The sequence below is a fragment of the Dermacentor variabilis genome, chromosome 2 (assembly GCF_050947875.1).
Source record: "Dermacentor variabilis isolate Ectoservices chromosome 2, ASM5094787v1, whole genome shotgun sequence".
NCBI lineage: Eukaryota > Metazoa > Arthropoda > Arachnida > Ixodida > Ixodidae > Dermacentor > Dermacentor variabilis.
This window is the reverse complement of record NC_134569.1, coordinates 166,520,571-166,538,284: the sequence shown is the minus strand read 5'-3', so window position 1 is coordinate 166,538,284 and position 17,714 is coordinate 166,520,571. Positions and strand designations below refer to the sequence as shown.

General features: G+C 43.4%; 1 protein-coding gene across 2 annotated transcripts in view; it reads left to right on the top strand.

The window, feature by feature from the left end:
• LOC142572924 (diuretic hormone receptor-like) overlaps nt 1–17,714 on the top strand; it is a 193,300-nt gene that overhangs the window by 160,024 nt on the left and 15,562 nt on the right. For both annotated transcript variants that reach the window (XM_075682380.1, XM_075682381.1), the window contains 2 exons: nt 8,006–8,072; nt 11,720–11,805. In XM_075682380.1, the coding sequence (XP_075538495.1) occupies nt 8,006–8,072; nt 11,720–11,805 (153 nt within the window). The remainder of the gene's footprint in view (nt 1–8,005; nt 8,073–11,719; nt 11,806–17,714) is intronic.

Below are 17,714 nucleotides of genomic sequence, written 5' to 3'. Positions count from 1 at the left end.
AGAGATGTTACCCGGCAAATTATTTACGTAAATTAAAAAAAACTGTCCCAAAAACGGAGCCTTGGGGCACTTCAAATGTCACATCAATAGCAGTAAATTCGGTGGAGCTATAAGAGACGAACTGGGAACGAAGTGGAAGAAAGCTTGAAATCCAGTTAACTAGTTGAGCATTATTTAGTGCAGCGTTAGGTTTAGCATGGAGTTTAGAACGTAATACTGTGTCAAATGCTTTAGAGGAGTCTAAAAAGATAGCGTCGGCCTGGTTGCCAACATCAAGGTTAAGGACAACGTCATGAGTAAACTCAACTGCGTTGCCATAATAAAACCGCGCCTAAACGTACGCTGTATGTTAGATAGCAGATTATGAGACTACAGGAAACGCACGAAGTGTTTATGAATCATACGTTCTAAGATTTTGCATGACTGAGATGTTATTGAAATCGGTCTGTAATTCGGTAGAGTGCTTAACAGCAACATGATCACATCACCATTGCAGTCTCTTACTGATATTTGTGGACTTCAGAATCAGCAGCAATTTCTCCTAAACAGACGTGGTTTCACTCTCGTTCGGTTTCAATTTCCTCAAGCGAAATGTTTCCTAAAATGAAGGAATAAAATGTTAACACTGCATATTATTTAATTAGCCACTTGGACGTTCCAATTCGTTGTGCAAGTAGTGTCCGGCTCTTCAGGTAATATTCCTGGACAGGCCGTATTACCCTCTATGCTCTAGGTGACTCAGAAAAAGAACCTTCGATGTGGAAACAGGAAAAATACCGTGTTACAGTTTCACGTAAACTTAGCGAAGGTGTGAAAGTATACCCAAACCCAACTGGAGGATGCAAGTGAAGACATCCAATTGTGTAACCACAAATACACACGATTTTATTGCAATGGGAAACATGCTATGAAAAATTTGTACAGCGTTACATGATGATTGGTTCAATAGCACTCAACGTTCTCTATTTACGCGAAATTTAATATGTGTTGTGTATTTTTTCACTAAATCTTGCCACCACATTTCTTTCTATGGTATTTGCTTCTCCACTGTGTTACTCTTACTTGTGTTTTCTGGACAGCGTTGTTTTTGCTTGCACTACATCAATGAAAGCCACGAATATGTTAAATAAGAAGTTATAGAGAAACCATTGAAGCATACTGTCTAAGTAAACGTATAGCTTGATGACTGCCCTGAATGCTTCATGCGACTCTGTGGATGGCCAGAATGTGCCATGCGAACTGACAAGAACATACAGATTTCATTCTTATCCTTAATGTTATTTCATAATTAAAAGCATAATACAGTGATGTGTAATGATATTGGACGAGTACAAAGTCATATATTTTTGGAGAATCACATCTATCAAATTTTTATCTCCAAACTATTGTTTAAGTGTGTTTTAGACCGCAGCCACAACGTAGAAACTCACTAGAGTGTTTTTCCCTGTTTCTTTTCGTTAATTCGGATACCACGTAGCACCTCCCTATATAACTGATGCGAGGCGAGCACTGACAACGTTGCAGATGAGGCGCGAGGAGGAGTGCGATCGTTCTCATCACACGGCGGTGTGCCATCTAGAGCGCGCGCACCGATCAAACAGGCCCCCCTGAATCAAGCGACGACGCCTCCTCGCAGTCCCTGGGGAAGCTGCGCGTCCGCACACAAACTGCGATTCCAGAACGCACGCCCATTGGCCCTGATAAGGAAAAACGCGTCTTACTTTACGAAACAAAACAAAAAATGAAGACAAAGAAAAGCCGTTCGCATTAAAAGCTCTGCAGTTTCCTGAATGCGCGCCGCGGTAGCAGTTCAGTCAATCTTGTAATCTGTACGTGGTTATCATTTATGAGATACAATTTAAAGAAATGTTCAGTGGCAGATAGCATAAGTGTGGCCCTTCAGATGCACTATTCGTAGAGACGGACATGTACGAGAAATTGAAATACATATTTACATAATTAAAAAAAAATACTACTCAAGTTCTTTTTTACTCATTTTACGGCATATATTGCAATTTACAAATTCTAGCCCGAGAGCTCCCAGGGCACATTCAGCTGGAATGAATTTCTAGGATGGCACCATATTTGAGATATGCGCCATAAAACTTGCCGTAAAAATTCAGTGTTGTTCCGCTTACTTTTTAAGGAAATGCTATTCTGTGCACAGATTCACAAGGCTAACTGCAACGCCAATGTATATTGTCCCCAACTTGGGGAAAGAGTATTTCGAAACTCATGTCAACAGGGAAATTCATTTCAAGTGGAATTCATTCCTTGCAATCTCACGAGCCACAACTTGTAGTTTGCAATATGTGCCTAGAAATAATAACCGAAGAAGTTGATTATGGAGTCTTCATTAATTAGTTAACTATACCTTTCGATTTCTTGTGCAACTTATGTCCGCCTCTATGAATGATTCATGCTATGGATTATGCTATCTACCACAGGCGATTTTTTTTAAATTTAGTAAAACTTAAAAATTGTGACCTCGTATGAAAGAACAACACTTGTTTCCTAGTGTGCTGCCGTTTACAACGGGACGTGGCTCAAGCAATTCTTGATTATTCATCGCTATGAATAAACGCCGTGAGATTTGATTTCAGAAGCGCAAATAATGCCGATCGCTGGCATAAATTGCGCAACGAACATGTCTACTGCTGCGGCATTGCATTTTAAGCGACAATGCCCGATAATTAGTGATCTTGCGTTTCTTTTTCACTGTTCAGTACAAGTGTGGCACCTAATTTGACATAAATAAACATTCCTGCTACAAATATACCTTTGCGCTCGACTATTCTACATTTGTTCGATGTTGTACCACTTACAACTCGTATTCTTCTCCAAAAATTTTATATTCTCTTGCCGCTTATATTTCTGGCTTTAGAATCTGCAAAAACAGAACAAATGAAAAGCAACAATTGCGTCATTAGTAAGCAGATAAAAACGCCTAAGCCCACTGTTTTAAAATGCTTTGCCACTTTCGTGTGGGATTCCTTTTGGTCAATTTGTGGCACTGCGAAATAGGCACATATCGTATAAACCGACGAATTACAAAAAAGTGTGAATTGCTCCTCATAATTGCCAACAATATGAGTGTATTTGCGTTCGACAGTGAACTAGTATATATTAAGCTTCGTTAAGGTTAGATAGGACACGCTGTACCTGACTGGTCTATTCCCTTTCTCCGTACCATTAACGGCATTTTTTCTGCTAACAGCGTTGCTTAAAATTATTTTGGCGCATTTTAAACTCAAATAGTCGCAATATTCTTCACAGCGACTCTGTTAGCTTTTCATTGGTCGGGATCTTGCGTGTCCAAGTGCAAATGTGCGCCAATCCCGGAGGCAGTGCGAAGAAGCGGGAAGCGCACAGTGTGCTACTCCTCCAAGAGGCATCACGTGCCATCAGGTGACATCCTTACTTGACGAAGGGGTCACCACATGTCGTCACGTTTGAGCCGGTGACGTCATCGGATTACGTCATCCGGTGATATCGTCACGTGACTACGCCGTTATTCTCGTACATTCGAATTACTATGCAAAGGTATCATGTCTGCAGCTTGTGTGTAGCCCGTACTTTAAGAATTTTCTGACGGACTTTGAGAAGTTCAAGTAGTCCAACAACGCACTTGCGCTTGGTGGAGGACCTCGGAGAAGGAGGATGTGGTGCTGCACGTCCGCACGTGCAGGTGCGCGCGTGACGTACGTGTGCATACAATATATCTATCCCTGATGAATGGGCGCTCTGTCCGTTGCATCTGTCGCACAGCGTGTGCTGCGACCGTAACTTGCGCCATGGCAAGCGCTATACAAAAACATTCTCGTGACCTAGCGGCCGCGTCCACTCAGACAGCTCGAACGGCAGCTGTAAAAGGGCTTTGTCTTTGAGTTTCCGCGTGATACAATTATGCTTTCTCGTAGATTCAAATTCCAATTCGCAGCTATCATGTCTGCAGCTTGTGTGTAAGTCGTACTTTACGAATTTCAGGTGCAATTTACTGTGAGCGAAAGAGAGAGAGAGAAAATAATAAATGAGAGGCAGGGAGGTTAACCAGAGCTGAGCCCGTTTTTGTGGTTCTCCGGGAGCCCGGAAACCGGAGTGAGTCCGGCACTTGAGTTTGGCGGAGGGCCTAGAAGAAGAAGGTACATGTGCTGCACTTTCGCACACGTACCTGCGCGTGTGACGTACGTCGCTTGTGGTGGTGGCGCTTTTCTAACGTTGTCTAACGTCGGTCGTGCTTGTCTAACGTCGGCAACAGCTTCGCAGAACACCCACTTTCGCAGGGTGGATTGGAGGCAGATTTTTTCCCTGTCTACTACAATCCCCAGAAAAACATTTGCAGCAACACGTGCCACTTCCCTTGAAAACATAAGCGTTACCGCATGTTAGTGCCACCCTCCGAAACCTCTGCGCTGGATATTCAAAAAACCTTATGCAGCAAAGCGCATCCATTAATGAACGGTGGTTCCGTATTCAGATCATCAGCACGACTAAATTTGTTTATGTGAACGTGGCCTTTATTCTACGCACAAGAACTGAGATGCACCTTTCTCGAGACGAAGCTCAATGTATATTTCGGCATCTTTGAAAAATGTACGCTTTAAAGTCGTCTTATGCAAATAAGCAAGTTAGTGGTTCAATCTTGGTTCAACGGAGGTAGAGGTCTGGGCAGTAGGTAGGCGATTTACTTCCATTATTGCAGGACGCACATTTTACTCATTTCACCGCTGGGCTAAAAACAAAAAGAAATAAAGACCGCGTACATCCGTTGTTGCATTACGCAGATTTTTCTTCGCTGATATTTTGATGAGCCATGGTTCCTGTTCATACAACTTTCTTTTTCCCTTTGTTTACCACGTTAGTCTCGGACATTTTGGTTTGCATAATTATAATTATCTCTGCTGAACTTTATTGGTTCCAAAACGAGGAGTATAGGACACGCCTAATTGAAGATAACCTTGGTGCTTCTTATTTCCTGTAGCCATAATTCCAGATGACCGTGTCGAATCCAGTATAAGGTCCCGCTTGTTCACGTATAAACCCAGATTAGCATATATAGTTATGTTAGGCTGCGTGTGGTTCTTTTTTATTTAGGAATGGAACTCTCTGAAACGTGCACTACACACTATGTGTGAGTGCGAGTGCGAGTGACTAAGTAAAACCGGCTGGCGTGGCTATAGCTGTCACAGATATTGCTTCGTTTTACGTCTGTTTTATTCACACCGTAGTAAAAATATCTTTACCACCAGCGCGGCAAGGCAGTGCTTCTTTGGCATGATAAGTTGACCGAAGTTGAGTTTTTGAGTTGAGTTGTTGTAGGCTACTGGTGGGATTAGCCTTGCAGTTGCTGCCGGCAATTGCTCCACCGTAGCGACGCTTAAAATAAATAAATCATATAATCAGACACAGACCGCCCAATTACAAGTGCTCACTCCTCAGTTCACCATGTGGAAGCCAAATCCGTGTCCTGTAGGTAATTTAACAGAAGGCGAGAGACCTCCTTCCTACACAATCGGTTCCCGCGCGGGAAAACAATGTCCTGAAGAGAACTGTGAGGAAGTCCTGTGTTCTTGAGGGACCCGAATAACACCCTCCTTTTCGCGTTATACACAATACAGCACATTAGGTAATGTTCTATGTCACCGTACACACCACACGTTGAACATAATGGTGATAACGCCAGGCCAGTCTTGTACTTCCACGCAGGGGTGCGAGCAGAGCCCGTGCGAATGCGGAGCAGTAAGGTGGCTTGGTTTCTTTTGAGTCCCTTGATCACACATGGCTTGTGAGGTGAGCTCCACAAAGAACTGAAGTGGCACGACACCGCTTCTCTGAAGAGTCTCTTGTCCTCTTGAGGCACTTTTCTCAAAGGATTCCCAGACAGCGCTCTATGGGCGAGGCTGTCCGCCATCTCGTTTCCTATGATACCTATGTGTGATGGCACCCATTGGAATCGTATAGAGAAGCCTTTGACACGGAGATTTTTCACCGAACGTAGGGCGTTTAAAGATAAGGCATCAGTAGGGAACCCATGCTCTAACCTTTGAAGGGCGGATTTCGAATCTGTAAGAATGACAACAGGTTGAGGCGTACAAAACCGTAGCTTTTTGAGAGCTGCCTCAATGGCAACGCTTTCTGCCAATGTGGAGGACACGACTGCAGTGAAGCGAACGGACCAATCATACTTCAAAGAGGGAATATGAAAAGCAGCTGCACTAGATCCTCTGACCTTGTCCACAGAGCCATCAGTAAAAATTTGAAGATGACGTGCATATTCAGTTTCAAGATGTTCCAGTGCGAGCGAAGTTGACCGAACTCCGAAGCAACCTTCGTAGCTCTCGTCCTTGGACATCATTGTAGCGCTTGACGCCTTGACATAAATTCATTGTTATGTTAGTAAGCTGTTTCTCTCTTATGGCACATCATCGTTTGACAATCAGACATGAATGAAATGAAATATTTACTAGCGTTACGTAAAGTGTGGAGCCGTTATGAAATAAATATTGCTAATGCTTGACTCTTTACAAATCATCTCGCCTCAAGAAGGTGTGCAAATAAATAACCTTATTCATGCTTCTAGCCATGCGATCAATATTCGGTCGCCTATTGTGGCTGACTTCTTCCGATTATATAGTCAAGAGTTCGACGAAAGTTCGTCTGGTCAGGTAACATGATGATGAAGAAATTACGGCACTGACCAAGTCAAGGTGAAAAAACACACAGAGACGTTCAGGGACCCGTACGGGTTCCTTGGTCACACTAAAAGCGGGAAAGAGCCGTAAGTCGTTTTTATGCCAAAATGTGACAACAGCCTCCCCTTCCTTGACGTCCTCGTGCGGCGAAGTGGAACGAGGCTCTCATTTGCCGTGCACAGGAAGGCGACTCATACCGGCCACTACATAAACTTCAATTCATGCCACCCGGCTTGCCATAAGCAATCCGTTGTCTCATCTCTCGTGACGCGGGCCATACGCATCTGCTTAAGTGACCACGAAATGCAGAACGAACAGAAGAAATTCGTCACGAATTATCCAGGAACGGGTACCCCAAGAAGTTTATTGACAAAATGGAAGCCCGGGTCCTCCATCCAAAGCCGTCTCAAGGCAAGTCGTTCATGAAACGCGCTGGCGTCCCATATGTTCCTGGCGTCAACGAAACTCTTAGCCGCGTATACTCAAGATACGATCTCAGAATAGCCCACATGCCATCCAACAAGCTGAGAAATCAGCTTGTTAACGTAAAGGATCGGCTGGAAAGCAAGAATTATGCCGGTGTCATATACAAGGTACCATGCGCAGACTGCAGCTGCAGCTACATCGGTGAAACCGGCAAATTCACGAGAAGATTAAAAGAGCACCAAAGGGACGTCTCCAACAAGAAAAAAGTATCGAACGCCCTTGCCGAACACGCCGATAATCGCAGTCACCGCATCTATTGGGAAAACGCTGCTATAATAGCTAAGGAAAATAATTCGATGACGCGACTCTTGTTAGAATCTTTATTTATTCAAACTACTGACAACAGTATCAAGAGGACTGATGGAAATCTTCCTGCTAACTACACCCGTTCCCTACGTCACATTTTGGCATAAAAACGACTTGCGGCTCTTGCCCGCTTTTAGTGTGATCAAGGAACCCGTACGGGTCCCGAAACGTCTCTGTGTGTTTTTTCACCTTGACTTGGTCAGTGGCCGTAATTTCTTCATTCTTCCGATTATGTTTCTCACATTCTCACAAAAGTCACATATTTCTGAGTCATTAACAGCAGTTGGCGCGAACATTAGGCACCCAGCATAAGAAAATACAAGTCTCCTGCAATATTTTCATTTTCATTATTCATTCCTTCAACACAACGTCCTCCCTCTCGGCCACCCCTTCAAGCGTACATAAAAATTGCTTTGATCAAGTGAAAATTAAATCAAATACGAGTGAAAACCGAAAACTTGGACGTGCTGGGGTGCTGGGGTGCTCTCATGGATAAGAACTTGTTTTCTTTTTGCTTTCAGGTGCGTGTGGCAGATGAAGGACCTGTATGATTGCATCTTCATTGTGCCAGTGATCGGCGTCCTCTTGGTAATATATTGCGTTAAATAAATGTGTCAAAATACGTGTGTCAAAACCATCATGAAGTAAGGCAGGACAAGGTGCTTCTGCCACATTCTTTAGATATTTAACTTACGATTTCTCTCGACAAACGCGTGCACAATATGCCCAGATAAGTGTGCGTGCTCTAGGGCTACTACGCGAATAGCGAGTGTCAATGTTCGACGTTAATCTCTTTTTTTTTTAACGATCATGCCGCAACAATGCATGCTCGCGCGATTTAGTAATGCATACTGGCGCGGCCCCATGTACACCCAGCTACAGCAGTAATTCGGAAACTTCAGTCAAGCATTTCCCCTATAATTATGTAAGAGGTTGTGATCCATTCAGTGGAGATATGGAAGAATCATTTTACTTCTTTTACAGTGTTAAATTATGTATCGCTTAAGAAAAGCATGCAAACAGCTTAATAGTAGTAGCCTCTCCTTCAAAGCTCTCAATAGCGTTTTGCCTGCAGTCTAACTTTGTCGGATGGGCGAAGTAATGCCCAGCAGGCGCGAAATACTTCGGAATGCGGTATGTGACAAAACACCGAACATTTCTACAGCCCGAGTACGCAATCTGGTATTTGGAGTTTCTTTTTGTGCAACATAAAGAGGAAGAGAGAGCAAATTAAGGTTTTTATTTTCTGAAACTGTAATTCGAGTAAGGACTCGTATATGGGAATAACAAGCGCTGCGTGGTTTTGCTGGCTTCCGTCACGGACTGCTGTGAACTTCATTGTGTTCTCCTATTCCGTGGTCTGTACTCTTATGTGAGTGAAAAATCAAAGCAGCCAAGCTTTCTTTAAGCCCTGTTTTTGTTGTGTTCCTTGCACGTGTGCACAAGGCCTTGGCAGGGTTATTGGATCGCCGGAAAATTACAATTGTTCGATCGATAGATTACTGCATCTCGTATAGGTAAAATCGGTGGTTTAATCGCTTCGCGGTAAATACACATGAGGATATTAAGTTAGCCGGATTGGGCGTGAATTTTGCATGCAAAATATGGCGAAATATTGAATTTCAGATGTAATTTACTAAGCTCTCCCATCGTGGCCATCATCTAAGTTAGTGCTATTCGCTTCGTTCCGGGACCTCTTCTTGACGTTAACCTGTGATCACTGAAAAGTTGTTTGGATTGGAATTAGCCAATCTCGAGTTGGATTAACATTCCCCAACTGTTGCACACATCTGATTAGATAAGTGTTTGAGTAGTATGTGCAATCACCAGTATATTCCTAAGACTCAGTTCAACTTGTATGGCAAACTTGTTAAAATCTAGTGAAATGTGTGAAAAACGAACCAGAACGGAGCCACAAGAGAGTCACAAAGAATGAGCAACCTCGCGTTGTACCACCATTCACAAGTTGTTGCATGGGTTTAAGAATATGAATGCAAATATGGTGTGCGACTCGTTATTTTCTGCGCCATAGAAACGTTAGGTAAATACTGCTATGCCATCACGCCTGTGTGTCTCAAGCTGGGCTTCAAAGTTGAGCGCGAAACAAGTGAATGATTAGGTTCGGCGCATGGTAATTAGGTACGGCCTTCCCCTATCTTGCGGCATAGCGTAGGCCGGCAAACCTCGCTGCAATGTTTCTGTAAGATTGCGGGAGCATGCATTATTCTTAAACTTTGAAATAGTTGGATGGTTGCTTGCAGGAAAGACAATATTTTTCATGTTGGCTTCCTGGTATGTGTAACATAACATATATCTAGGCGTAGCTTTTGGGAGGGTGTACACGGTTGTATATTGTCATGAGCACTCTGTGCTCTTGCGTGGAAGTTAATGGCTTATGTGTTAGTTAGCGGTGAAAAAGTGAATGCGTCCACATGAAATTTGTAGCAATCAGAAGCGAGAACCGCCTATGATCGTTGTTACATAAAGCTGCCTTGAGTTCTTTCTCTGAGAATGATTCATACATAAGTTTTATTTAAGGTAAGCTATAGAATACGAAAACTTTATATCACAAGGGTCACAAGTTGTGGCGTAGGTCTGAATATTCAGGCCCTGTTATAATGCACACTGCATAAGCGCAAGTACCGAGGTAAAATGCAGAATTACTAATTGCAGAACACTTGTGAGTGGTTGGCAAGATTACCGAAAAAGAATTTTTTTCTTTGTTTTCGTGGCACTGGTGATATCTATGTTCACGTTATCAGTGAGTGCAATAAAAACGTTTTTCCCCTCAGAACTGTTGGTATGAAGCTTGCAGTTGAAAGCTGTGAGTAATAGAAGACCAATTTCGCCAATGAGCTCGGGAACTTTAATCCAATGATATCAGTCTTGCCCACTCATCTCATACCATTTATCGTATCCAGTGCGTTCCGCATCTTAAATCACAGTAACTATACTGCCCACAATAAGATGGCTGTAAACGTCATGCAGAGCCTTTTATTGAGAAGCAGCCATCCTTGTGCTGTTCTTGCTAGCAGTGTGCAACCGAGCGCAAAGCTGCAGTTTATTGGCTTTAAAGGTACAAGTGCTTTGCTGCTTACTTTGAGTCACCTAGTGAGAGCTGGAAAACAATCAGTTTTCTCTTTGAGACCAAGCAAACGCTTTCAATCGTGAAGGCATCCCAAAGGTAAACAATTTCGTTGTGCTTTGGCTCAGAAAGCTTCGATTCGAGGAAAGAAATGTAAATAAATAAGTACCTTAGCGTTCACGCTAACAGAGCAGAACTACCGCGAGAACAAAATTCAATATAAATATGGCGCAGACATTTACTCGCAGAAAATGAATCGCCACTTTTAGAGACAACGTAAGATTACAAGAGATATCTCCTTCTTGTTTTATTCATCCTGATAAAGCCGTGTAAAAGACTTTTCCTCATTTCTAACGGTCACCTTCATCGCAGCGCTTTGACAATGGAAAGCTTAGGGCGCTGCAAAGTTAGTGCTTTAAATAATCACAGTGTGCGCGTAGGTACGAAACTAACTATACGGCACATTCGACTCCGCGGCATTATGACACAGAACATAGGGTTGAACGAGAATTGCAAAATGATGTTTAACTATCATTATCGCTACCCAATGAAAGTGCGCAGCTACATTTGCATCTACGGAAAAATCGCGATCTCGGATTCATCGCATAAGCAACACGTGACTGCTTTCTTTTTCTTTTCGCGCAGATGTGCCGCAGGGTTTATGGGACGTAGAATAAAATGAAATAAAAGCTTGTCCGCTCAGAAAATGTCTTGCCGTTCCCAGTTTTGTACCAAAATTGAGCTGAAGCCGAATGTCACTGTGTGGATAAGAGCGCGCTCGACATTGCAAACTCGTTAAGCGGCTCATGAGACCGCATAACGATCCGTGGATTTCGACAGCGTTATCAGGGAAGTCTCACTGCTCGTTATTTGTGCAGGGTATTCGGAATACACAAAAAAGAAAAAAAAACACCGTAGTGCTGAAATGACTCCGACGCCTGACCTTTATATCTCGTTTACAGCAATAACGGCCCGAAACGGGAACGTGTGTCTTGCTGAATGCTCTCCGCCGATTTATTTCTGTCACCTCGTCAGCGAGACGAGCATGACGGTGTTTACTAATTGCATTACTTTGTGGTCGTCGTATCTCGCCCTTGGAACCATTAAACGCCACATCGTCATCATTATGTACCCTTCTGTTGCATTTCAGACAAACATGTTTTTCCTGGCCGAGATAATGTGGGTGCTCATCACGAAGCTCAGAGCTGCGAACACCATCGAGTCTCGCCAGTACAGGTCAGTGCTCGCGGCTTCGGTCGGAAAAGTGATAGCACTCGTTCCAGCGACTCCTTATCAATTACCGTCGAACCCGATTATAAAGAACAGGCCTGTGCACTCAAAATAGTTTGATATAAAAGCTACTTGGATGTAGCAAAATTAACGCATAGCGAACTTGAATTTTTGTGGTGCGTACATTATGCAGAATTTCTTGTCTCTAATAGAAAAAAAAAACGTAGGAAGAAGGAATCCTTTTATTGAAAACAAAATTACGTGCTGGAAGCAACAGTATTTGCTTGTTCCTTAAAGTGTTCCTCGGCGTCACTTAGAACTGCGTTGTCAGTGCGCCCCGCGTTGTGCAGACGTGGTTACGTCCACTTTCCTCAATGTCTCCGCACAGCACGGCCGCAGCGCATTCAATGCAAAAGCCAGTCCTCAGACCTCGGGCGAGGCAGCTCCTCGCCTGGTAGCCGATAGCCTGATTTTGATATATCCATTGTCGACATCGCTATCAAGGAGTTTAATTACAAGAGAATCGGCACTAGGTTTCGCGCGTTCGATATAGAGAATAATTCAATTTATCTGCGTTCGTTATATAGGAGTTTGGTTGTACTGTTGGTCCGCACGTCTTTAATTTGCGATTGGGAGATTGCCCTTTGCGTCTGTGTTGATCTCCATCTCGTCAATTTAGTAACTTAGGGCAGAGTCAGTAATACAAAAGAGGACTGTATATTTAAATGAGGACCGTGAAACCAGGCGCGGAGGCAGTCAGTGTCAAAAGGTGAGCGCCCTCGAGCAAGGTGCCTTCTTCGAACGTATTTCGTGGTAGTGCATTTCCAGAACAGTTGTACTGCGGCGACCGTTCGCTTCTTGTCCACGTGCACTTTGGGCCGGAGTGAAAAAAAAAAGTTTCCACAGACAACGCAGCAAAAGCGCACAGAGTTCAAGAAAGCAGTCATTCTTGTGCCACATCGCTTTACCACGTACAGCAACCGCACCTTCCGCGGCAAGGCAGCTTGCGCACTGAACGTCTCAGCTAAAGTAATCAGGCCAGGGAAGAGTACAGGTGGTCATGCTGGGTGTAATACGCACATTTGCTACCGTCATATGCTGCTGCTCAAACTACCGACTCTTCAGCAGTAACCTGTCTGCGGTAGTTGCGGAACATAGGAAGAGGTGTCAGTAAGGGCTCAAATGAGCATAGTTTTGCACATCTCTTTACGATTGGTAGCAAATTATTTGCGACAGAACTGAATATGCCGGAACTCGACTGTCAACATGGTTGCGCGTTTGTTTATCAGAGAACTGCGTATTAGTGAGGACCGTTTTCGTCACGGTTGATGAATTTCGTGTTTATGCTCAGTCTATATGTACGGAACCCGCATGAAACTTCGAATAAATACGGGATGACTATTTTTATATTTTTCAGAATACTTATATATCGCCTGTAGTAGATAGCATAATTCTTATGCATGAGCTGTAGTATTGGAATAGACGGACATTACTAGCACCAAAAAGCGAATATTCAATGAAATAATGAAAATACGCTAATTAACTTTCAAATTAGCTTATTTACGATGTATATTGCCATTTAAGCATTGTAGCCGGGACCTTGCAAGACGTATCCACTTGAATATCAATGTGTAGTATAACACTAGTCTCCAGATATTATTTACTACTGTATTAAATAAAATACATGGGCATTCGAGTAAATTTTGTCTTTCATTGAGTAAAAGAAAGTTTTGTTTAAAAAAACGTATTGGAACAACAGTGCAATTTTACGGCGAGTTCTACCGCACATGCTGCTGTGCACTGCTGAGATCAGATTCCAGGTTTCTCGAGGGAATAATTTTTGGACAATAACAGATGATTTTTCCACAATAATAGATGATTTTTCGACAATAACAGATTCTGTAATAGATACACGTGAATGCGGAGTGCGCCAGGTGATACTCAAAGCTTTTATTTTGGCGATGAGATAGGATGAGATAGATGGATGCTCGAGTCAACCATAATATGGCGGGTAAATGTATAAGGCGACCTACGGGTATATACAGCAGGCGTGTCGTGGTTTAATAATATCGTGCGAAGCACAAAGCTAAACTTTTTAATTAAGCGTTCTGGTCTCTGCCGTCCTTCCAAAACAATCTTTTCTTTTTCGCAGAAAAAGAAAACGCTTGAAACTCTTCCATCAAATGACAGAATCTTGACAGGAACGTGTTGCCGGGCGAAAGAACAGTTCAATAATGTGCAAATCAGGCGGGGTGGTAAATATGCATACTAGCGAAATATGCCTAAATTGCTTTTCCATACCTTTCAACAGCAACGCGTGCACCTGCTACATTTTCATAGCGATAGGAAAGGAGTACCAGGATGTGCTTAAACATGGTGAAGAAAAAATTAATAGGGTTCATTGTGTTGATTTTGATACGTTTGAAGCTGTTGAACAAACATTTTTGTGTGAAGCTGCGACCATTTACAACGTCTTGACAGCAGCACTCTAGGGGAATAACCACGAATCGTTCCTGCGCTTGATCCGATTGCAACTAGCTAATCCCTGCTATGAAAATCGGCCCATCGTGTTTGTTCGTTCGTTAACTCGTCACAATTTTGTAGACACGTATCTAGGTGGCGTAACAGAAAAAACTATTTTTAGTATTTTGTATACCAGCGATAATGCAGAGTGATCCCTTTATTTATAACCATTACTTCTCGGCAGCCACGCTCTATTTCTTGTCATGGCTATTGAAGCCGACAAGTCACACTTACGGGATGCATAAACGGACAAATCAGCTATAGAGACAGATTTATTTACTTGCAAAGTGGCAAAAGAAGATAACGTTAGCAGCATAAAAATCATGGGTTCAACCCTGGGACATGTTGTTTGGGCAACAGTAATTTTTTTGTAGTTAACATCAAAACAGTGACAAGAGTAAATACTCTACCAAGCTTATTTACAAGTCTGGAATTCATTCAGTGTTATCTTATGGATGCTTTAGTTGTGGATTCATTTAAGTGAAACGCATTGGCGAATAAATGTATTCGTTCTCTGTTTTAATCTGGGTGCCTATAACGTAAAACTATTCCAATATGTTTCTATTCCAATCTCCTGACGTCAAATTTGCGTAACCACCAACGCAAGCACCGGGCGGTCACTCGCAGGGTTGTCTGAACAGACCAATCGAACGCTCTCCTCGTTCTTAGGAGGTCACTTTTGTTTGCTTGAAAAGCGAATAACATTGCCTACACCGAGCGGCTTGTCGTATCTAATTGGCTGACAAGAGGCGAGGAGAACGTTCAAGTGGAGAGGAATTCGATGGGGCCGAGCCACTGCACTGAAAGTCGATAACCGGATGAAGAGGGTGGTGCCGGCATCTGCGTTCGTCGGCTTTCCCTTACTTAGCTTGCTGTGGCTGGTCGAATATCGCGGCGGCATGCAAAGGAAGCTCAAGAATTACGCTAAGACGGACCCTCAGCAAAGAAGAGTTGGCAGAATGAGGGGGTAAACGTGCCGAAAGTGCTCGAAACGTTACACGGCCACGCAAGAAGTTTTACTACACGCAAATACACGGGTGCTCTCCGGCAGGTGCGAATAGCCAGCGTCTGAGCGATCGGCAGCTGCCATCTTCTATTCCTTTCGGAACGGGGCAGCCTGCGGCTATTCCGAAGGAAATTCAGTTTAGTTCGGCATATTAATGCACCTTTATCGCGTACACGTCACTTTGACGCGGTGAGTTCTTGCGGTTTTGTGACGTCACGTGACAGGCAGGTGAAGTGGGTGCAGCCCGAAAACTTTTTACCAATAGCCGAGGGCTAATGGCGAAAAGGGGTCGAATTAGAAACAACTGTTTTTCTTTTTTTCTGTCAAATCATGCATAATCAGTGTGTACACATCATATCAGATGGGGAGGCATCGCGGTTTTCTTGACGTCGCGTGACAGACAGGTGAAGTGGGGATGGTCGAAAAAAGCTTTTGACCAATCGTGGAGGGCTGATAGCAGAATTGGAATAGAAATGTTTGGAATAGCTTTACGTTATAGCGCCCCTGCATAGGTATGCAACCACTAACACTTGCGCTCGCTCACAACTGCGGACAACGTTCCGATTGGCTGCTCTTGTTTCCTTTTGTTGAATGGTGGGATGTTCCAAGTGTGTAATCTATTTTTAAAACGTGTGTGCGTGCGTGCGTGTTTGTGTGTGTGTGTGTGTGTGTGTGTGTGTGTGTGTGTGTGTGTGTGTGTGCGTGCGTGCGTGCGTGCGTGCGTGTGTGTGTGTGTGTGTGTGTGTGTGTGTGTGTGTGTGTGTGTTTAAGAAGCCCTGTTGCTGATGGCACCAACCTCGTTATTTATTGTTTACTGCTGCATTTATTACCGGCCCTTCAGATCTGTGGTTCCTGTTAAAAAAGTTCTAACGTCAAGGAAATTCACTTCTTCAAAGGGCCCTCACAAGACCCTATGGGACATATTTTGTTTTAATAGACGAACCCTTGAAGCTCCGTAGAGAATATTTTGAAAGGCGTTAGCAACATTCGATAAGAAAACAAATGAAATGTTGCCGGGAGGTGCTGCGAGGAGACGAGTTGTACGGTCCTCGCAGAAGAGCCTCTACCCTAACCAGTAAGGTCCCATGATAAAGTTTAGAGGTAGCACAATTCCTTCATATAGTGGCCATCCTCATCATCCTCGCGCTGCCCCGCCACTGTGCGTGCGTGATTGGTTTAGTACGAACACGTGGCACTTGTACGTGACCTAACTTCCTAAGTTCTTTCACGTAGCGTAGTTTTACATAAACATGCGCATAAATAGGGATTAGCTGCACAGAATACAATTTCAAAACCAGTAATAATAATATATCTAGTACGACACAGGCTAGAAGCCACTTTTCTTGAGCTCGTGTTGAAAGGTTTGGAAACAATACCCGGTGCTACTGGCGCCTCGTGTGGGAGGAGGATAAGAGGAGGAGGAGGGCAGGAAAGGGAAATGGCGCCAGATTCAAACTTACCTAAGGACCGGGTCCAACCTGCATCCGGAAGCGACACCTGCTCTCTTTCCTTCTATAAGCGGTTTGCACTGACGTCATCGTGGTCACCTTGTTACGATACAAGCATAGGTGAGAAGCTGCGTCCGTGACGCCTTGTGAAAGCAATGTCCGTGGTGTTCGTTTTTAATCTGCTTCAAGAATTTTTAAAAATCACCTGCGGGAGGAAGAATAGTTATAGTCCACGGGCTCGATAATTCCAAGAGGCGGACATTACATGCATCAGAGATCCCAACACTTATTCAAGTAATTCTCGTAAATTTACTAGTAACCTTCTTATTTAGTTACTTTATGACACGTATTGCAATTTACGTATTGTGGCTGGTGAGCTTGCAAGATGTATTCACGTGGAATGAATATCCAGGATGACACCAGTTTGAAATATTCGCTATCAAACTCGCCGGGAAAATTCGCCCTCGTTCCACTTCTTTCACAATGCATTGTTCTAGGCATAGAAGTACAAAACTAACTGGAACGCACATGCCACACTTTGGGAAATATCTCGAAACTAGTGCCATCCTGGAAATTCATTTCAAGTGGATAGGTATTGCGAATTGACTGGCTACAATTGGTGAATTGCAATATTTACCGTAACCAGATAAAACCAGATAAAAGCTAACCAGATAAAAGAATCCTTAAGTGACAACAGCATCCAGACACCAGTACAGCATGGCTTTAGGAAGGGGTTTTCCACCGTCATTCAGTCAGCTTCAGTCATCCACAGCTCTGGCATTCTTGATAAACCTGGTCAGGTTGATGTTGTATTCTTGGATTACAGAAAAGCATTTGATCTTGTTTTTCGCCATAAACTAATTGAGACGCTCCAAATCATAAAACTGCCGCCATACTTAATTAGCTGGATCTCTGCATACTTAACTAAGCGCACACAA